The sequence below is a fragment of the Rhinichthys klamathensis genome, unplaced genomic scaffold (genome assembly GCF_029890125.1).
Source record: "Rhinichthys klamathensis goyatoka isolate OS25496 unplaced genomic scaffold, OSU_Roscu_1.1 h1tg000068l_1, whole genome shotgun sequence".
Lineage (NCBI taxonomy): Eukaryota > Metazoa > Chordata > Actinopteri > Cypriniformes > Leuciscidae > Rhinichthys > Rhinichthys klamathensis.
This window is the reverse complement of record NW_026606611.1, coordinates 2,024,081-2,046,589: the sequence shown is the minus strand read 5'-3', so window position 1 is coordinate 2,046,589 and position 22,509 is coordinate 2,024,081. Positions and strand designations below refer to the sequence as shown.

Here is a 22,509-nt window from a genome sequence, read left to right as displayed (position 1 = left end):
GACAATTTTCATTATTGGGTGAACTATCCAAATCAGATTAAAAACAAAAAAGTAACAATTTTCCTTTAAAACATTTCAAGATTCTAGGTAGAGCTGAATTTTTAAATTTTTTTTTGTTTTTACTTTTCTTGGTCTAGAAATTACGCATTTAAAAGTTGTGGTTAAAAATTTGGACACATGAATGAATTGCTGTTTTTGTTATCTGAGCAATTTAAAAAAAAATGATGTATCTTCCATCATTGTTGTGACATTTCAGTCTTCATTCATGGAATATAAGCAGAACAAATTATTCATAAAAAAATCTTTTTTATTACACAATCTACTCAAGTTTTATGAATAAGGCCCAATGTAAAGGGGTTTAGACACTTTTCCATTTGTTGTTTTATAAGCAATAAACATAATATAATAATAATTTTTGTTTATGCAGCCTCAAGTTTATTAGGACCTCAAGGTCACTTATTTTAGTGTGAACACTTTAGTACTTAATAGTTGAGACTGTTACTAAAATAAAAGCTAGCAATGCAAAAAAAAAAAAAAACAGTTCTTTTAACTAAAATAAAAAAATATAACATTTGTCATGTTATAAATGTTCACTAAAATATTAACAGAACTAAAAAACAACAAAAACAAAAAGCTAGTGACTATTTTAAAACTCTATTAAGGACTTGCATAAAATCTGATAATCCTGATTTTGCAGAAAAAGTGGCATGGAAGCGAGCGGTGAGGGGAGTGAGAGAAATGTGCGATGTGTGTGAAACGACACTGTTCAACATCCACTGGGTGTGTCGCAAATGCGGCTTCGGTGTTTGTCTTGACTGCTACCGGCTACGCAAGAACAGACCACCGGAAGGTAGACATGCAACAAGAATGACTAGCCAAATGCTCATTTTGTTTGATACAAGACCACTATCTTGTATCATGTACATCCATTACAGCATGTCTCTGACTCCTCCTTCCACTCTTTCAGTAGACGACAGTCCTGATGAAGAGGTGTTCTCATGGCTGAAGTGTGCTAAAGGCCAGCCACACGAACCACAGAACCTCATGCCCACTCAAATTATACCCGGCACAGGTTAGTGCATTTATTCCTATTAAATATATGTAGATTTAAAGGGGTGATGAACTGGGAAATCAAATTTTCCTTGAACTTTTGACATCTAAGAGGTCATCATATTATAAGAATATCCTGTAAGTTTCAGAACTGAAAACGTCCTTGTTAGTCCAATAAAAGCTTTTATTGACACCAGGCTCAGCAAACGACTCGTTTTTCAAAGTGGGGAACTATGACGACAAAGAGGATAAAACACCACCCCCCCCAGAAGAAGATCAACGCCTACTTCAACACGGCTGGTTTAGCCCCGCCCACCGATTCGCGCATTACACGTTAAACTCATTATAATATGCAAAACTGTTATCCACTCACAGCAGTGGGCGTTTACTTCCAAGTCTTCAATGCGAGACGCCCATAAAAACCGAGGGTTTTTGAGCTAGGCTCAAAACTAGGGTAGAAAATAGCCTATTACTTATTCATTTTGATGTTTTTACATGTAAAAACCAAGCGAACGTTATAAGTTGACCTCAGACAACAATATAAAAAAAATTATAAAGCCAGTTCATGACCCCTTTAAAATTAAGTGAAATCACGGTAACTGGAGCCATGGGCACATTTATACTTTCTCCTTGTACCCCTTTAGCCTTGTACAGCATAGGTGACATGGTACACTCAGCCAGAGGTAAATGGGGGATCAAAGCGAACTGTCCCTGCATTAGTCGACATAACAAACCCTTGGTGCGGCCCAGTGCTCCAAATGGCCTTTCACAGGCAAGTTTTCTTTTTGATACCTTTAGAAAACAAACAAACATGTTTCTGCAATATTTAGTCTCTTCTTGCAATATCTCATCTTTTATCTCTTAATTGGTGCAGTCGAGTACAGCTCACACTTCGGGGAATGGAGCCAGCACCACTTCAGCCACAACCCGCCCCAATGGGGAATCTGCAGCAGGTGTAGTGGTCAAAACAGAACCTGTTGAAGAGGCGGGCAGTGGTGACACAACATCAAGCACGAGTGGGACAAACAGCAGCGCGTCCAGCCCTCCTGCTGCCCCGACACCAGCCGCAAAAGATAGCAAAGCCAGTTCCTCAGCCCTGCACTGGCTGGCTGACCTGGCCACGCAAAAGGAGCCTAAAGGTGAGACCATGTGGAGGCACTTTATAACAGTGGTTCTCAACTGCGGGTAGCACTTTATTTTACAGTCCTGTTCACCATGTACATACTATGTACTTATTACAGTAATTACAATAACTAGGTACTAACCCTGGACCTTCACCTAACTTACTACATACAAAAGGAATGAATCTCTTGAATTTGCAGCTTCTTGGTGAATCTTTGCAAGGGCTCTGTGGAGATACCATGTGCTCAGGCTCTCCCTCTTGCTTTATCATTTTTCAGAGTCTCTGCGTTCCATGATGAGTCGTGACCCTCGCACTCCGTTTGGCCTGGACTCCTTCAGCACCCTTCCCAAACCCTCGGGGTCCAACCCCAAGCTCTTCAATAGTCTGCTGCTGGGTGCTGGGCCATCCCAACCCAAAGCAGAGGGTACTAGCCTCCGAGATCTGCTGAACTATGGCCCTGGAAAGCTCCCGCAAGGTCCCACAGAGGGAGGAGTCCCCTTCCCTTCAGTGTTCTCCACTGCTGGTGTAAGTATCAGCGCTTTAACTTGCATCTATCTTGCATTATTTTTTGAGACTTTTATTAATATAGTTTTGTTTTTTCCCTCCTTAGCAGGCTGATAAAATGAAGGGAGGTCTTCCTAATTTCCTGGATCATATCATTGCATCAGTAGTAGAGACAAAGAAGGCAGAGGGTCGGCGTGTGTCGGGGTCAGCAGAAGGCGGCGAGTCTGGGACTGTTCCTCGCAGAGAGGGGATGATGGGCCTCAGCGTACTCGACCCCCACACCTCCCACTCCTGGCTGTGTGATGGCCGTTTACTCTGCCTGCAGGACCCCAGCAACACCAACAACTGGAAGATCTTCAGAGAGTGCTGGAAACAAGGACAGGTGAGCAGTGACGGTCAAATGGAAGTACTTTAGTTTTATCAGTTGTGTTCTGCTGATGCTAATAACACTTTTTGTTGTTTTTGTTTAGCCTGTGCTGGTCTCGGGCATACACAGGAGGCTGAAGGGTAACTTATGGAAGCCTGAGGCTTTCAGCCTGGAGTTTGGAGACCAGGATGTAGACCTGGTCAACTGTAGGAACTGCGCCATCATCTCTGATGTCAAAGTCCGAGACTTTTGGGATGGCTTCCAGGTCATTTCCAGTGAGTACAGACGCTTTAACATCTCTAGACTTTGAGCAAGATTGGACTGTATGCTCAAACTTGGCTTGGTTTTTTAAATGATTAACAACAGTTTAAGTGATTGTTGAATAATTGTTAACATCCCTAACTATGGTCCCTAACATCCTTAACTATTTTATGGTCACCCGTTAACCATAAAACCACTTTAACCTGGAGGTCTATTATATTCTCCTTTTTTTTCTAGAACGGTTACAAGGTGGAGATGGCCAACCTATGGTACTAAAACTCAAAGACTGGCCTCCTGGAGAAGATTTCAGAGACATGATGCCCACTCGGTAGGTTTTCTGATGTCATTTGGCGTCTTGGTATCTTCATCTGTGCTATATCTAACTAGGAGCAGCCAGTGTGTTTAGCAGTTTTTATGATTTGGCTTATTTATGTTCTTGCAGATTTGATGATCTCATGGACAACCTTCCTCTGCCAGAGTACACAAAGAGAGACGGCCGTCTCAACCTGGCTTCTCGTCTTCCAAACTTCTTCGTTCGGCCAGATCTGGGCCCTAAAATGTACAATGCCTATGGTAAGGGATCCTCATTAAAAACACTCAAGTACTCAAGAGGATTACATTGGCATTTTGTTGACCTCTTTCCTTCGCCGTGTCTCTCTCAGGTCTGATCTCCACAGAAGACAGGAAGGTTGGCACCACTAACCTGCATCTGGACGTATCCGATGCAGTTAACGTAATGGTGTATGTGGGTGTCCCAGAAGGAGAAAGTGAACAAGAAAAGGGTAAGCATCAAGCTTTTGTGCATGTGTGTCAAGGAGGTTTGCTAGATTTCAAAATATAACATTTCTATTGCTAATTTACTTTTCTGTTCACTTATATTGCTAAATCATATTGTAATATTTTAGTTTGTATCTCCCAGATTTGTGGTCTGTTCCTGTACTGTATAAGGATGGGAATTTTGAGTAATTTTGTAGTCTATTATTCTTACCAAAAAAAAACAACCTTTGTAATCATTAGCTCAAGGTAAAAAAAAAAAAAATTAAATCAAGTGTTTTGTTTATATTTTGTCTTATTTGCAAGTGTTATCACCAATAATGGTTTCAAACTTTCAATGAATTACCAAAAATGTAAAATCCACACCGTGTCCACAAGCGGTTTAATTTCCCTGAAAACACCTCCTGTCCTAAAAGGGTTAGTTTAACCAAAAATGGAAATTGTCATTTGTTTACGACCCTCATGTTGTTGTTTACCCGTTTCACAAAATACGAAAGGAGAGGCAGAATTTGATGTCACTTTCATTGCGTCTTTTTCCTCATAAAGTGAACGTTGAATTGGTCATTCTGTCTAACAAAATATTTTGGGTTCTGTGGAATAAGGAAAGGTTTGGAATGATTATAGTAATTACATTTTTAGGTGAACTGTCCCTTTAGGCATAAGCTTAGAGAATCTACCCATAGATTAAATATTTAGATAGGAAAAATGGCAATCAAATAGAACAAAATAGATACAGTATATCACAGATGTCATTTCCGGTATGCAAATTTTCCCGCCATTTTGAATACTCCTCATAGGCCATTTGTCAGACAACGCTCGCAGTAGGCAGGGCCACTTTCACTAAAATGGCTATAACTCTTGAAAGTATTGAGATATTTTCACCAAATGTGTTATACTCATGTACGAGCTCATTCTGTGGTCACACAAAGAAATTTCTGCTGTGATTCACCACTTGGTGGCGCTATATTACGAAAATGCCATAAAACAGCTATAACTACGCAACCGTTAGTTCGATTGACTAGAAAATTGGCATGCAGTGTCTTTTTCCAGGGTGCCACGTCATTCTACGAGGACATTGGCGTATCTTGAAAAACATGGCCGCCAGTAGCCAGTGAAGTTTGGGCACTCATAGCCCTAGAGGTCTGTCAGAATTTTTAAAGAAATCGGCCACTAGATGGCGCTAACGAGTTTTATGGTTCTGTAATCACGTGGTGTTTGTCACATCCACACAATATGCATATCATTTGATAGATCTCCTCATACTGAACAACTTTGCTTCAAGAACCACTGTTGTCAATCAAATCATTTGTTAATTATTTGAGATTATTCGAAAACTCTACTTTTTCGTACTCCTCATAGGTCGTTTGTCCGATTTGCTCGAAACTTCACATGCATCATCTAGGGACCCTCATGGCAAAAAGTTGTCAAAAGAATTTCGATCAATGAAACCGTTTAGCAGATAACATTTAAAAAATATATATATTTCTGTTATTTCCCATTGTGAGTCTATATATCTATATATTGTGTGCACAAAGTAGAAACTTCACAAAACGGTGTAGATATGGAGAACAACTGATTTTGAAGAAACATGCCAGGTTTCAAGGATTTCTGATGCTCAGAGGGCTGACAGTACATTCTATCAAACATTTCAACTGAAGATGAAGCCTTTAATACTACTGTTGTCCACAAGAGGGACAAGGAGTCTTTTTAATCTAATCTTTATCATTATCCAGCATTGGCTGATAAACAAATGTTTTAAACCATTATTTTTTTTTCAAAGAATTAGGGTGCACTGATACTATACATTTCCATCATGAATATTTTATGGTTTCAGGCCTACATTTCGGTTCGGCCTAGAGCCCAACAGCATAGTTGGCATGAAGGTCTTAAATGCTTGAACCCCATTAATGGCTGCTTGCAGCTATATTTAAATATAGCATCTGCTCTGACTAAGGTCTCTCATGGTAGAATCTGTGCAGATTATGAGCAATTGTAGCACCTTTATAGCATCCAAACCACTCACAGGCCAGTGGCCCGGATGCAGTCAAGGCCTTTAGGACGGCCTGTGCTCTTGGGGTCTTACTATTTTTGATTGTGGCACCATTTCTCATTTACAGAAGCAGACCTCGCTGGATTTAAAGGTCTGTGCATTTTTTTCATTTGTCTCAACTCAGGCATGCCCTTCCCACTTTTCTCGCTCTCTCTTGTTCTACACTCCCATTGCTTTAACCCATCTCTTACTACTCTTTACATTAAATTATGTATTATTGTTGATCGTTTTTTATAAAACACCAATATATGGGTAATAATTATGGACAATACACCTCTCAGTGCACCATTTTGTACTCCATTCAGAATTTCCCAGGACACCAAAACATAGTGACCGTAGTGTTTTTTGTTGGTGTTACATTTCACTGTGTTAACGCCCCTTCAGACCACTTGATTGAGTTAGCTTTATTTTTTAAAGGGGTCATATAATAAAGAAAACCACAATTCCCTTGAGTCTTTTCAAGTAGGAGTTTTATGTATAATGACGTACTACTTTTAGAAATCTAAATGTTTTTTAAAGGAATAGTTGACCCAAAAATTAAAACTCAATGTCCTTCTAGTTCAGCTGTGCAACACAAAAGGAGATTTTTTTTCAAAGACTCTTCATGCCACTCTACAACAGTTGTTCACAGTAATATGTAATAGTATAGACCAGTGTTTCCCAACCCTGTTCGTGGAGGCAGACCAATGGTGCGTCCCAATTAGCCCCGTTGCGTCTTTAACGGACCGCTCTGTCGCTTAGTCCTGTGCATCCTGTCACCGTTTAAACTGCCCTGTCAATCATTGTCACAGTTAAAATCCTCCACATTTAATTATTTTAATTCAATTTCCTACCGTATTTGAGAGAAATACAGCACTTTGATCTGCCAATCGTGGGTCTTTGTGCGGGAGACCTCTGTTAGCATAATCCTTTAATGACCAAACGTATCTTCATAAACTTAACAATGCTGTTGCAGGTGAAATATAATGTGGATAACATCGAATAAATCTTTTTTTGTCAGGTTTGATAGTGATTTTTAATCACTCAAACCCCTTTATCTACACCTTCCTACTTAACCGCTAGTCTTGCACATCCGCCATGTTTGTAGTTTAACACTTTTTTTTGTATTTTTTTCCCCGAATCCTCGTCCAATGCACAATGGGTGGTGGGCAATATTAGCCATTAGATCCTCAGATCTGCACTTCAGATTCTAACTAAAGCCCTGCACGGGCCTCAAATATAGGCGCTAGCCCGGGACCCTAACCTGGACCTTTTCCGACAGCGTATCAGAATTCTCGGCCCGAGTCCGACTGGAGCCCGTGACGACCAAGCGGACAGTGGGTTGACCACGTTTGATCAATTTAGCCTCTCAAAACAACACTTGACTTGCTTACAATAAAATCCGCAGATAAAAAACTTACCAACACCACAGTAAAAAGGCATTTTTGACTAGCTGAGGCAGGCTGCTCTGCTGCTCACAACGGCGCTCGCAAATGAAACGGGCTATACAATCTAAACACAACAAAAAAATATTCAGGTTGTCTTACCTTTCACCTAGACTATGCGTCAAAAACTTCACCACAGAACATGGCCATTCTTTTATCCTAGAGTTTCCAACAGTTAGACTAATGAAAAAGAAGTCCAATCCCAAACGAAAAATGAGACCGTCTCCTAACTGGCTACAGCCAGAAGAACAGCATCGTGAGAGAAAAAGCACAGCATCCACAGTGGAAGGTATTAATCCAGTCCTTTCTTCTTAACTCACAGCTGCGCTGAAGTCACACTCGCTGGTAACTGCACCGTGCGAGCCAGTCTTGACAGTTGCGGCAGCATGTTCTTGTGTTGTTTCCACCATCGCAGGGCATCCCATAGTTTCTTTTAATTCATGAATGTCTAAATATATAAAAAGAAGCCTTTAACGGTCCCGATGCTCGGCCTGCGTGTGAGCTATGACGCTAAAATGCAGGGCTCTAATCCAGATATATTTGAAATAGTCATTTCAACATGCTACGTTTGAAACGCACTAATTCTAATTTCGAATACTAATTAGGACAGAGAGGATGCAGCACAACAGTACACATTTTCAAACTCTTCCTAATCAAACACCTGATTCAAATCATCAGTCATTGATAGAGACTTGTAAAAATTTTAGGGAGACATACAAAATGTGCACTGTTGGTATGCCTCCAGGAACAGGCTTGGGAAACACTAGACATAGTTAAAGACCCAGACACACCAAATGACATCAATGAACATCAAAGAACTGTGACGTCACCTGCGTCTGGGCCAAAAAGTTGAAAACGCTGCGAAGACTACAGCCAATGGCCAACTTGCTTGTATGTTCTGTGCCTGCGTGAGAGGAAATAACTCTTAATACCAGCAGGTTGCAGGAGTCTATTCATTACTCAAAGGAAGAACCAATAAGAGGACCGTAAACAAAGCAGCGCTTGCTTACCACTTTCACACCAATCTCGCTCCCTGCAGATGGATTCACTGAAAATCTCAGAGATGAGCACTGTTTGTGCCCTCTTGACTTTGTTGTTCACTTTCGCTTTTCTTGTGCACTGGTTCGCTGAGCTGACCAGCCAATCAGAGTGAACTCTCACCAATGACTCTGACGCTGATTCAACATGCTCAATTGGCTGAAAAGCTGCGGGGATCGACTAGTGCCAACGGTGCAGAACACACTACAGAAACTAGACCCGACATTGGTCGTCCGTCGGTTTAGTGTGTCACAGGCTTGTGCACTGTATTCCTATAAGTCTTCTGAAGTTGTATGATAGCGCACTGGAGGGGTCTGTTCTTAAGACGAATTCTGTTAACTGGTGCAACTAGATCAAATGGATCGCTCTTGAGTCAGTTGTCTTCAATGAACTGGTTAATCTGGTTCATACATTTTCAATATCAGACTGATTTGTTGAAAATTGCAGTGCTCCGCGGTGACTAATATTATGACCCCTTTAATATCTTATTCTTAACTGCTATAGGAAAAAATAAGAACATCCCAATTCAGCCTCTTTGCTCCGTTTGCTTGCTTGATCAGTAGGGCTGTCAATAGATTAAAATATTTCATTTCAATTAATCTCAACTTTCTTGTAGTTCACATGTTATCACATTCAGTTCCTTTTTAAGATAAAAAGTCAAAACATGTCGTTATTGTGTTTGGTAGTTGTGCCACACAATGAGGAATAGTAACAGTTTTCCCACTCCGTGTGTGTGTGGTATTAATCTTTTCTAACATGCTCTGAAGCCCTGTTCCATTGTTTGCATAAATGTTTTGCAAGTGAGTAACTGATGGTGATGGACGTGATTATTGGAATCCCACTGTTGTAATAAATCCCTAATACCTGACAGTTATCAATGAGGCAGCAGCTTTCACACTGGCCACGTTCGCTGCGGTCCGAGCGCGATTGTTCCCGGCCCTGCAACGTTCGTTCACACTCATCTTGATTCTATCGAACTCTGGTGTGTTTACATGCACTGAATGTCTTGCACAAACATGCACGGTGCATGACAGAAAACAGGACGTGGGTCAATAAATAGTTTTGTATTAATTTGGTGCTATTATGCGCAGCAGAGTGAACGACACTTCACTGCAATCAGACTCTTTTAAGGAGACGGTGGATTGCGAGCCATTCATTTGCCGCTCAGATTGCACTCACTCTGCACAATGACACTGCACTCTCACTCGTGCTTGTATCCAAGGTAAATCATCACCACTGTCATTCCTCACATATGTTTTGTTGAACTAAAATGCATGTGTGCTGGTTACTTTAATTCCTGAACAAGTGCGCGTCCGAGTTGCTTTCACATTCACATGAAGCGCACCGCAGTTCGAGTGCAACTAAACTCAGACCACCGCCTTCAGGTAGCCTCGGGTTCGGTACCCCGGGTCTGCACGACAGCTTTCACATCACCAATTTTTCATGCGAACCGTGCTCTGTTTTCAACTAAACTGCCAGTGTGAAAGCACCCTCAGTCACATCTGTGTCGGTGACTGACCGTCTTAAACAGCAAAAAAAGAGCAAAGGGATGTCCCGATCAAGTTTTTGGGGCCCCCTGATCAGATTCGAGTCATTGAAATATTGAATATCTGCTGATATGAAGTCCTGATCCGATACTTGTATATTCTTAGTGCTTTGTGCACAAACACTTCAAGTACATTAAAGTTATTCAAATCAATCCAATGTAGATAGGGATGTAATTCCACTATGGAGTAATTCCAATAAAACAATTACTAACTACAGTAATTATATTTATAGGCCTGTGTGTTTGTCTTTCTAGTTTTGGTGATGTCTTTGTTGGTGCAGGGAGAAAGAGCATAAAAATAGCAGAATACGCAGTCAGATAAAGTGATTGTGTTAACAGCGTAACAAAGAAGTGTTAAACATTTTGAATTAATCATGTTAACATTAATTTTGACCGCCTTATTGTTAGGTAATTGTTGTCACTCAAACTTTAAAATATGAAATATCTACTTGCCCGACTAATGCTTGGAGACCCTGTGCAGTATGGCATTGATGGACAAAACAGCTCAAGCTCATAAACAGTGTTTAAGTGAGTTACAGCAGTGTGAGCACAGTGCCAAAAGTTTGCACGTAAAATGTAAACCTGCAGAAATCACAAAGCCCAAACTTGAGCACAAAAAAATCAACACCGTGTGAGGACAAATAACAAAACCGTGAGTCCTGACAGGTCTCACACACGCAGAACTGACCACAAGTGCGAGTTGTTCTGTACACACGCATGAAGATCTGAACACACATGCAAGATGAAAACTTTACGCACACCAGTCTATTTTGACATGAGGCGGGGTCAAAAAAACCATGGCCGTTGGCCTTGTGTGGCTGCTTGTATTACGTTAACAATGTTCTTCTGTTGTGATTGGCTGTTGTTGGCCCTCTCCGAAAAAAGACACTCAAACCAGGCTTAGTTGGGAATGGGATGGCAGACAGTAAAGTTTTCTTTCTAAGTTCATACGTCTTAGTAGCTGTAAGATTGGAGCAGTGGCACACTACGGGAGCCCTAAGAGGCCATGCATTCTTGTTTTCTCATGATCTTGACTTCATTTTCTCATTTTCTTTTCTCACTATGCAATTTTAACTTAAGTTGGTTTGATATTGGACATTCGTTAAATATTCAATATTTTCTTCAACATTAAACAATGTGTAAACACAAAATAGTGACGGTTCATTCTGTATTTCATTCGGATCATGAAATATAGTCCCAAGGAGCAGTCATCTGAGCCCAAGGACCATAACCAACTAAACACTGTAATAAATAAATAAATCATTTAAAATTCTTGTAGAAATTATAATCTACTGTATTGGAGTGCAGAAATACTACACAGAACAAACCGTCATATTTAAAGCTGCAGTCCGTAGCTTTTTTTGGGTTAAAAATGATCCAAAATACATATTTGAGAAAATGCATAACCAGCCAGTGTTCAACGCTATCTGCTTGCCGTAGCTCGATTCAAAGCGGTAATAATGTAATAATGTTTTTAACTCCAGTGGTACTGGTGGATTTCCGCGGGAGATTCGAGCATGTCATTGCGTCATTACGTCACATCTGTACACATAAAGAAGGAGTCTCGGCTAGTATAAGCTATATTGAGGATGCTGGAGGTGGAGATTTATAGCCTTTTCTCACAGCACTTGATATAATTAAACTTATCAATTTGATGGCGGATCCAGAAAGGTTCAAACGACAATCACCAGTGACAACAGATTCACCCGCTGTAAAATGCAAAAGACTTCGTTCGGACTTCGGAGTGGCTACAGAAAAAAAAGAGACTGCAACCGGACCCATGCGAAAACAAGGATAATATCGGAAGGACATTACATGTAGTCACGCAATACTGACGTTGTTAACATTAACAAGTTGAGAACAAAGCATAATTTGCACGGTTTTGCGTGATAAGCGATTTTTAGATTTAATCAGCGTGATTTACTGCAATGTCAGAACCAGAACAAAAGTGGATGTTACTTACTAGTTCAGATGACATTTTCCGTTGAAAATTATTATGTTCGTCATACTTCCAAAAAGAATAATCTGTGATTCTAAATGCCAGTATCCACACCGGCGCGGTGACTGACAGCTGCACACTCTCCTCAATGTGTTCATCCGCGCTGTGCCGTGTCGAACTACATCTCAAGTTGATAAGTCCGCGAATGACTGCAATTGCAGATTTCGAACAGAGATGGCGACAAAGAGGAGAAAATGCGGACTGCAGCTTTAGGACCGCATGTTAGAAACAAACAAATAAATGGAACATTCTTGTGATGCTGTTGCTTCTAAGCTGGTGTCAGGTTAAATGAAAATGTGCTGTCTGTATGTTTCTCTTTTCATTAATACCACAGCAGTATATAACTGTCTTTATAGAAATCTTGAAATATTTATTTTCTACAAAAAGCAAATCAAATTGTATAAAAATTTTATTAAATGGACAGCAATATAATTGTCATGTCTGGCAATTTGAAAATTGTTTTATTGGGGCCCCCTGTAGTCAAGAATTTTATTCCTTAACTCATCTTTGATCACCAAAATGACATTTAAATGTGTTTTCCTTGAAAAGAATTCTTCATGCATCTATATGCGGTTTACTTGCAGTTTTAAGGAGAAAATACTCAGCAATGGTGTTGACTTCTGAATTTGCACATGGATTGTCTTAAAGCATATTAAAAACACCACATAGACACATAAACAACATGTAAAAGCTTGATTTTCACCACAGGGGGACTTTAAATAAACATTTAACGATCCAAGCCTTTCACATTTCTACACTAGTTCATTTGTATAACTGTGGTGAACTGACAGAATAGTTTTATATAATTAGATTAATGCATTTCTATTCAAAAGATGGAAACTGATAGAAAAACATTAGGTTTAAAAGATGCCTTATCCCGTGGTACATTAATACCACAACTTTCATCTTTCATTTGAAATAGCTGTCTGTTTATAATTTGCTGTTAGCCTCCCCGAGCATCATACATCAGCATGTCTGCCTCCAATGCACAAAGAATCGTACAGCTACTAAGACATGTGAACTCAGAAAGAAAACGTATCCCTTTAACATAATACAAGCAGCACAGTTGAGCAAAATCTAGATTTTTGCAATTGCGATTTCTGCAGGTTTACATTTTACATGTGAGCTTTGTCACTGCTCATGATTCTTTAGTGTTTATGAGCATGCGCTGTTTTGTCCATTTAAAGCCATAATGTAGACACAAAGGAGGCTCTTACAATCAATATGAATAGTACAGCTGTAGTTTGCTGTCTTATTGAAAAGATAAAGACTTTTACACAAGTTATGAGTGTGTGTTTGTTTACTGACCAAGCTGTTATTACTGCAGAGGTGATGCTGACCATTGAAGAGGGAGATGTGGATGACATGACTAAGAAAAGAGTCTACGAGATCAAGGAGAAACCTGGAGCTCTCTGGCACATCTACGCCGCTAAAGACGCCGAAAAGATCCGCGAGCTCCTGCGAAAGGTGAAAGAATGATGTTTGTTTGATGTTATTGTTTACCCAAAAAAGAAGACCCTCATGTAGTTCCAAACCCAAATGCCTTGAGGACATTTTTAATGTCACATTTGGGCAATGTTCTCTACTTTCTATGTTTTTAATACGGTATGAATGACTGAAGTTAATTTCACCTATTTATTACAGGTTGGAGAAGAACAAGGACAAGAGAACCCACCAGACCACGATCCTATCCATGACCAGAGCTGGTACCTGGACCAGACGCTGCGTCGCAGGCTGTTCGAGGAGTATGGGGTCCAGGGCTGGTCCATTGTGCAGTTTTTGGGAGATGCCGTGTTCATCCCAGCTGGAGCGCCACATCAGGTTAGTTACTGAGATCATGTCCACCAGAGTTCAGTTCAAAATCATGCACTTGAAACTAGGGGTGTGTTGGATATTGACAAAATTATATTTCGCTAGTTTCAGGGATTTTGTCGATAGCGATAATTAGACAATTAGCTGAGTGTGTTTTTGTGCTGGTTCATTTAACTGACTCCTGAAGTTTTTCATATTCTTTATATTGGTCAGTTCACAGCAGTAACAGAAATAAACGTTTTCATTAAGGGCTTATTTGTCACCATTTTTTCAAATTTTCATGCATTATGCATAATTAGAATAATAAGAAACATACTACTTCCATGTTGTTACTGTCACGTGACCTACCAGCCTCAGTTACGTCGCTTCACTGTCAATGTCCATGTCCATCGAATGCGCACTTCAGAATCTGACTGGAAGTAGTTGGTCATCCAGGTACTTTTCGCCTACTGTTTTTCAAATACTATGCATTCAGACAAACTACTCTTTTGGCAAAATTATTTTTGCATACTATATAATGTAGGGAAGTATTTGATTTCAGATGCAGCGACAGTCTATAGGAATGGATCATTGAATCATTGGTTCGTTCAAAAATGCTGTCAGGAAAGAAACACCACTGTGTATGGTGCACTGAGATGGTGGTTGTGATTGGTTTAGAAGTATTTTCATTGGCAAAACAGAGCAAAAAGACATTTACAATCATGCTGACATTCAGCTCGTGATATTGCTGTACAATATCATATAGAAATACAAGACAAACACATATGGAATTGTGTGGTCATTCTAGCTGAATTCTACTAGGCGACTTCATAAAGTGAAAGCGATTTCACTCGAGGCCTGTTTTTGTTTATTTTCCACAAAGTGAATGAATTATGTCAGCTTCCACATGATTAAAACAACAATTCTAAATCGGATAGTTCTGGTCCTTGATTATGATTGGTTGAGCCGTGTTCGAAGCAGTTGTAAACAACTACAAACACAGACCCGTGACCGCATTACAACAGTATTACTGAGTCAATGCATCGGTGTTGCATTTGTCAAACCTAGCCAGGTATGTGGAATAACCGAAAACGGCTACTCAACACCTGTCCGCTTCGTGTCGTGCCTAAAAACTAGTGCTGCACGATTAATCATATCGCAATCGTAATCGCGATGTCTAACCTATGCGATTATATGACGCAAAATACTGCGATTTTATATGAAATAAACAAATTAGGGCTGTTAACGCAGCATCTGTTATTTTTTGTCATCCTTTGGCTAGTGTTACATGATCCCGCTCTTATTCATGCGAATGCTTTAAACCATTTAGCGAGACGAGTTAAAAGAGAGCGCGCTGCCTGTGAATGTCCTGACTGAAAGACGCGCGCGCCAGTATCATGCGCATGCACAGACCGCGCGCCAGAATACAGTTCTCTTTCCGCTTGAAGTGAACGAACAATAACAATTATGCCAAAATATCATTTGTCGAGTGTCTTCATAACACAAGAGCAGTCTTATGATGGTCGTAAAGAGTTGTGAGAGAATAAGGCGCGTGTGAGATCAGCAACTCTTAAAGGGCCAGCATCCAATAATGCTTTCTGTCAGTAAAGTTAATCAAAGGACAAAGGGAACAGAGAAAAACACTCACTGCTCTTGACCAAAAAACTTGTGTAGCTTTACATAGGATTTTAGTCCATATAATTTATAATTTATGCAGCGCAGACGGTTTGATAACTTTATTCAATTTCTGTATATGACAGGAAGAGCACAGGTAAATATGACATTTATTATGGGTTTATGTGAGGACTGTTTGAAGTTCACTTAAATTAAAATTAAATTAATTTGTATCCAGACATCAATGGCGTATTGATCATTATAGGTGTTATCAATCATTTAGTTGTTGTTGCTAGTTTGAGTTGAGAAATACACATTTCAGAATTATCACTAATCTGTGTGTGCATTTTGCTTTAGAACCAAGCAAGTTGCCTCATGAAACCATTTGTTTATTATATCGCAATCGTAATATTGACCTCAATAATCGCAATATGACATTTTCCCCAAATCGTGAAGCCCGACTAAAAACTCTCCTTAGCTGTTCTAAATTCACTGTAAACCACTGCTTCACAGAGGGCTTATTGCTTTATTACGATATTATCGTAGACGATACATATGACGCACCCCTACTTGACACACAAATGCTAATTTAATTTTCTTCATCTTGGTTTTTCCAGGTGCACAATCTGTACAGCTGTATCAAGGTCGCAGAGGACTTTGTTTCTCCTGAACACGTGAAGCACTGTTTTAGACTGACGCAAGAGTTCCGGCACCTTTCCAACACTCACACTAACCACGAGGACAAGCTACAGGTATTTCTATATGTCCTTCCGAACCTGATGTGACTTTCTTCTGTGGAGCACAAAATCTCATTTTCAGCGTTTATGCTTGCCAAGCATTATGTTGATTTAATGTTCTGTTTGTGTTGTTCCCAGGTGAAGAACATCATCTACCATGCTGTGAAGGATGCTGTGGGAACACTAAAGGCCCATGAGCCCAAGATAGGTCGCTCTTAGTTGGAGAGATGTGGGTTTGGATGAGGCCAGTGCGCTCGCAAAACAAGCTGTTTATAATGGAACGTCTCTCAGCGTTTTGGTAGGATGAAGATGCTGCTTCATCAGTGTTACAAAAGCATTGTTTAGTTTTACAATCCGTTTCTCTGTATTTAAAAAGTCTGTTTTTTGCTCCGCGTTTAAAGTTTGTTGGACTGTTCAGAGAGCTGGTGATTATAAGTTGACATGAATCTTTTAAAAGGCCTTCAACAAGGTTTTTCTATGACTTCTGTGAAAAGTGAGCACTGGGTTTCCTTCTTAGAGAACATTCATTCTGTGCTCTTCAATGAAGGAGAGCTTTTAGTTAAGATGGGGGTCAACAGAAATTAAAATGAGTAAAAGATTCCCACCACCTTGTCCAGGAGAGGTGGAGATGAACATGGAAGGGAACTAGACCAAAGTTTTTTAGTTTTAAGTTTTTTTTTTTTTTTTTTTTGTTGTTGTTGATGAAAACATGTCCTTTTGCTTTTTTTTGTAATATGCCATTTAGGTAATATTTCACTGACAACAGGAGTTAGACTGGCATTGAGGAACAGTCATTCAAGAATCAACAATTCCAGTTCTGCAGAACTACTGCTCATTAATATGTACCAATATATATATTGATCTTAGCAGTGTGTATGATTTTTTTTTTTTCTCACAATAAAGATTTACAAGAAAGGTTCTGGCCCTGTTGTTTGGAAATGACACAACGGATTTCTTAGCTAACTATTTGTTAAATGCTTACTATTTTATTTTATAAGACATTTTGTGGTTCATGAATGGCACTGCAATAAACTAAAGCTTTTAAAAAATATTGTCGGTTTACTTTGAGATGTTCTTGATGCACGAGGGAAACTTTAGATGCAGTCAGTGTTCAACAAATAACTTTGGACTTGTGCTTCCATAAAGCCAAGCGGTCGCAGGAACGTGCTGACAGCCAGCGGCATAATCACATTTATATCAGTCATAACTAAATGCAACTTGTAGGAAAAATCTGAAAATTGTGCATTTAAATCATAAACACAACTAGTAGTGTGTGTGACTGACAAGCTGGACGACTGAGTCACTGGCCATTTTGTTTTCCAAATAAACAGAGACAGTCATTTTTCTCTCTTAATATATATAGCATAGTATTTATTTAAGGATGCACTTAGGCTAATTCTATTTGAAAGGTTACGCACTTTGCATTACTTTACTTGTTTATTGCAAAATGTTGAGGACATTTTATATGCTTTATCGCACAACGAAAGCAGCGGAAACGTGTAAAATCTTTCAGATATGGTTTCTTTTTATCATTTATTTTTACTTTAACTTTGTGTGTCTAAGCCCTTATGTTGAGCAAGCTATTATAATTGAATGCGACCGACCTTATAGTTTGGAACTGGGCGTTTAGCATTAGGGACCCCCAGGGGACCTCAAAGCTGAAAGTAGGGGGCACCCTAGATCGCAACCAACAATTTCTTAAAAAAAATTGACTCACATTGGCCTACAATTTACATTATACGTGACATTCAACAAATACAGGAGTAACATGGTATTACCATGGGGTTTTGGACTTGAGCCAGAATACCTTGAAAGATCATGGTGAATTCCAGCATCATCATGCATATTTTATAAGACAGAAAACAAAGAGCCCTGGATGAAATCCAAAATTGCTTACAATCTATTGTAGGATACAAACATCTTCTAGTGTTTGTCGATGAAGCCACTGTGTGCCGCTTGCTTAAACCCCTTCCCTGATATCATTAAATGCCATTCTACTAATCAGATCTTCAAACCTTGCTATGCAATATACATTTTGATTGGCCACAACTCACATGCTTTGATTCAATGCGTTTATTAATTTGAGGAGTGTTTCAGAGAAAATATTGAGAAGAGATTACAATTCAGAAGAGATTGGATTTCAGAATAACAATTTTTGTTAAGATCAGAAAAAGTAAATGTGGATGATGACTAATGATGACCTCGCACGTCCAAAACACAAATATATTTCATTGAGGTTGAACAGGGAGCGTCGTTCCAGCAACGGTTGGCTGTAGGGTGGAATAATGAAATCAGTTACTCTGATCATTACAGTGGGGTTAGAGTCAGTGGTGTTCAACTTAAGGCACTTGGTGAAATCCAAACGAGTCATTTAACGTTACCGTACGATATGAAATAGGATTGCAAATTATAATTGAAAAAAAAAGTGCACTCACGGGTAAAGTTGAGCTCCAAACAGTTCTCGGAAACACTATTGCTAGGTTCTCCAGAGCACCAGTGGTCGTAGTCATACACAGATCCATCACTCCAAAACCACTCTCCGTCCTAATAAGTGAAGAGAATGAATACAAAAAGTGCACTAGTGGTCAGACTTAAGCCAATTAAGTTCAGCTTTGAAGTCAAACTAGATCTTCATTACAAACTTTGCCTTTGAATAAAGCAGAAATTTCAGTTTAGCAAAACAAATAGGTTTCTTTAGGGCACACAATTTAACTTACTTGTTCACCATCATGAGCACCAACCCATTTTCTTTTGGAAGGCGGCATCAGTCCCAGCAGGAAATCATTCTCTGGTTGATCATGCACAGATGCGAGATCCGCACCAAGACTTTGACAGTTTCTCTGAAGAGACAGATTTGTCATTACAAAATCTAATCTTTTGCAGAAAAAAACCAAGCAATTAATACAGCTGTAATTCGATCTAGGATTACTCTGTTGACCCTGTGTTAACCCACCCTTAAACCTAACCATCAAACCTGTCCCTAACCTTACCCATATCCCACCTCAATAGCAGCAAAAGTGTTTTACATACACAAAATAAATACATTGTACCAAACTATTTAGATGCAGTTAAAGACACCTAATATAAAGTCTTGTCCAAATAACTTTACTGAATATACACGTTACCTCTGCTGAGACCCATTTAACCGATTGAGAGAAGTACTTGTAGCACCGGTGTCCAAAACGTTTCCATTCACGTGGGCATTTTCCTAAATCAGGTGTGGATCCAGTACATAAATGTTATGGGGATTTTGTAGTTGCAGCAAAAAAAAAGATGTGAAATATGAAAAAAATCCTTCATTTATCATGCAAATATTAGTAAATGGAATCTTGTACATTCCCAACATGCATTTAAACTAGCGAGGGTTTTTACAAATTAATGTTTTGGTTTCCTTGTGCATTGCCCATGGAGAAGATAACAAAAAGAAGCAGAAGACTTCTCAGCATTGCCATGATGAATCTGAAATGAACCTAAAAATGAATAAGTAGGTAAAGTTAAATAGCTGCACTCAAACGCTGCACACTGTGGATTCTCTATGTATTTTAGAGACAAAGCAAATGTTATTCAGTAAATATTTGTTCCAAAAACTCACCTTGCTTTTCAGATTGTTGCCTTCAGAATCTCAGAGGAAGTTTTTGTGAAGTTCCAGCTGCGTTTATAGGGCCCCGCTGTGCCGGCCCAGATGCTGAGTTTTGGCCTGTGTATCGCTCACTGACCGATACAACAGCTCCATGAATGTTGAAACATGTACGGCCACCCAGTTTAGGCTGAAAGCTTTTCACCCTGGCTGCGCGGTATACTATTAATATGATTAGCTCCTATGGATGCTACTTTATAAGGAATGACGCTTCTAGCCCCTCTTCCTTCACTCTCTGTGAGTCTATGGTGATTATGCACTACATGTGCCCCGGGCTTCCGCCCTTGGGACTTGGTGTTGGATCCCTGTACAGATCCAATTATCATCGCAAACATCTAGATATTAAAACAAACTTTTGTCACCGCTTGTGACAAAACGAACTCGGGCCGATGGTAAATACACACAGCTACACCGAGTATGGACCTAACACCAGTAGGCTACAATAGATAATAAAATAATAATAAAATAATCATAAATCGAATATAAATCTGAAAATAATCTCTTAAAGCATAAACACATGAAAAAACACAGAAATACATAAGAAAACTGATAGAGATAATAATTATGCAACTTATCAAAGGACACACACACGCACATGCTTTTTATTCAGGGTGTGGAGATTTGAATTTTAATATTTCTATTACTCAGATTACTTTGTGTGGGCATTTTTGGGGAGGCTAATAGGTAAATTGGATTTGGCGTTTTTAATATAACGTTAGCTATTTGTTGATATGCTTCCATACACAGATGATATCCTATATTCTTGATATTTAATGACACATTATTCTCTCAATCAACACAACACATTAAATCAACAAATACAGACGACCATTTTAAAAATGTATTCATAAATGGAGAGCTCCGTAGACGTTATCTTGTCTTTGCGAGGAACTCCACCATTCCTTTAATATGATAAATTCGTATATGAACCTGTCTTTCAATCTCTCTTGTTTTGAGATCCGTTATATTCTTTGACCAACCAATAGCAGATCTGATGACACATTGAACTGACAATGAAAGCGTATTGGCCTTAACATTATGGTTATATTTCTGTATCTCTGACTGTAACTGATTATATGCAAAAGGAGGTAATATTCATTTAGCCTCCTTATGGCTTAATGGCAAATTTGGACAGACAAATGTCCATTTGAATATTTATTCTCATTGGTTTGTTTAATGGAGCATTTATTGCTGTCATCCTCTTCTATTAGTGCAGAAAATAAAATTTGCCTTGATTACCAGGCATGATAGAAAAATATATATATTTTTACATTATATGCATCTTAGTTGTCCACATTAGTTAAATTGATAAAAAATATAACTTAACTTTTTCAGCTTAATTGTTCATTTTGAATAGATTTTAAGGAGACTCCCTTGCCTCTTCTGATGGACAGCCATGGCATGGGCATACACTGTAGAAAATTATTTTTTTTGAGTATTTTGATAACTAAGACAATCAGCTTCCAAGTTCGTATGTGTTTACTCAACTCATCTATTCCATTTCTCTGTCTTTCTTTTTACAGATATATATACGGTAGATAGCCTACAGATTGCACAAAAGCAGTATTGTTCAGTTCTTTAGATCATTATCAAATCCAAAATCAATATGAGTATGTCAACCTTTCCCATCGGTTTTCCTGAGAGTGCAGAGCAGTCCTTATGTCCTGAACTCTCAGGTGAGCTTGCCATGGCCCTTGCAGCAGGGGAGTGGTGGGCAATCATGGAGGTTTCAAGTCCCATCTCTGAGGAGCCTGAGTATGGGGACCTCACCTCAGGACTGTGGTGGGGAACAGTTGAGGCAGGAGAAACTCCATGCCCCACATCCTTGAAGTCTACGAAGCAGTGGAGGCAGAACAAGACACAGGAAACTCCATGCCCGACATCCTTGAAGTCCACAAAGCAGTGGAGGCAGAACAAGACACAGGGAGCATCTGTGCACACCAGGTCCCAAAAGGAATCACCTGTGCATGCCAGTTCTAAGAAGTTGAACCTCACCTCATCCCTGGCCTTCAATGATGCATCTAAGAAGGCCCTGAACTCAGATAAAACACTGAAATCCACAGAACAGCAGAGAAAGTGGAGGCAGAAAAAGCCACAGGAAGTACCAGTGGCTGCCGAGTCCCCACAGAGAGCACCGGTGCCCATTGGGTTTCCACAGGGACCACCTGTCCCCAAGTCTCAAGATTGGCGAAAGCTAAATTTCTCTCAGCCTCTTAAGCAGGAGCGGCTGCAGCAGCAGAAGCCTCAAAGTCCTTCTCTTCAGGGAACACTGCCTGACAACATATCAAAGAGGCCAAGGATAAAGATCCCTGAGCCTCTGAGAGGGGAGCTGCTGCAGCAGAGGCCTCAAGCTTCTCCTCCTCAGGGAGCACCCATGCCTGCCAAGACTTCAAAGAGGAAAAAACTAGAGGTCCCTGAGCCACTGAGACGAGAGCTACTGAGAGCCACTGAAGCAGGAGATGCTGCAGCAGAAGCCTGTCTGTGGTGCACAGAGATCACCTGTCCCTGACAAGGTTCCAGAGAAGAGAAATCAGATCTCTGATCTACTGAGGAAGCAGCTGCTGCAGCAGAAGCCCCAAGCCAATAAACCTTTA

The 22,509-nt window shown here is 39.8% G+C and overlaps 2 protein-coding genes across 7 annotated transcripts in view; one reads left to right on the top strand and one right to left on the bottom strand.

The window, feature by feature from the left end:
- Positions 1-17,329, top strand: part of kdm3b (lysine (K)-specific demethylase 3B) — a 29,596-nt gene extending 12,267 nt beyond the window's left edge. For 3 of the 6 annotated variants that reach the window (XM_056250255.1, XM_056250254.1, XM_056250250.1), the window contains 15 exons: positions 698-850; positions 968-1,072; positions 1,695-1,822; positions 1,925-2,189; positions 2,451-2,698; positions 2,784-3,059; positions 3,148-3,319; positions 3,543-3,633; positions 3,748-3,878; positions 3,968-4,087; positions 6,197-6,220; positions 13,464-13,603; positions 13,781-13,957; positions 16,159-16,293; positions 16,417-17,329. In XM_056250255.1, the coding sequence (XP_056106230.1) occupies positions 698-850; positions 968-1,072; positions 1,695-1,822; positions 1,925-2,189; positions 2,451-2,698; positions 2,784-3,059; positions 3,148-3,319; positions 3,543-3,633; positions 3,748-3,878; positions 3,968-4,087; positions 6,197-6,220; positions 13,464-13,603; positions 13,781-13,957; positions 16,159-16,293; positions 16,417-16,497 (2,246 nt within the window). In that variant the 3' untranslated portion in view covers positions 16,498-17,329. The remainder of the gene's footprint in view (positions 1-697; positions 851-967; positions 1,073-1,694; positions 1,823-1,924; positions 2,190-2,450; positions 2,699-2,783; positions 3,060-3,147; positions 3,320-3,542; positions 3,634-3,747; positions 3,879-3,967; positions 4,088-6,196; positions 6,221-13,463; positions 13,604-13,780; positions 13,958-16,158; positions 16,294-16,416) is intronic. The other 3 variants (XM_056250252.1, XM_056250251.1, XM_056250253.1) reach the window with 3 other exon arrangements.
- Positions 17,330-18,468: 1,139 nt separating this feature from the next.
- LOC130084882 (ladderlectin-like) lies at positions 18,469-19,927 on the bottom strand. The gene is made up of 6 exons (XM_056250414.1): positions 19,871-19,927; positions 19,670-19,748; positions 19,404-19,495; positions 18,996-19,118; positions 18,714-18,822; positions 18,469-18,548 (listed from the first exon to the last, which is right to left on the bottom strand). The coding sequence occupies exons 2-6, from the start codon at positions 19,728-19,730 to the stop codon at positions 18,469-18,471; spliced, it is 465 nt and encodes a 154-aa protein (XP_056106389.1). The 5' UTR covers positions 19,731-19,748; positions 19,871-19,927.
- Positions 19,928-22,509: the final 2,582 nt, after the last annotated feature.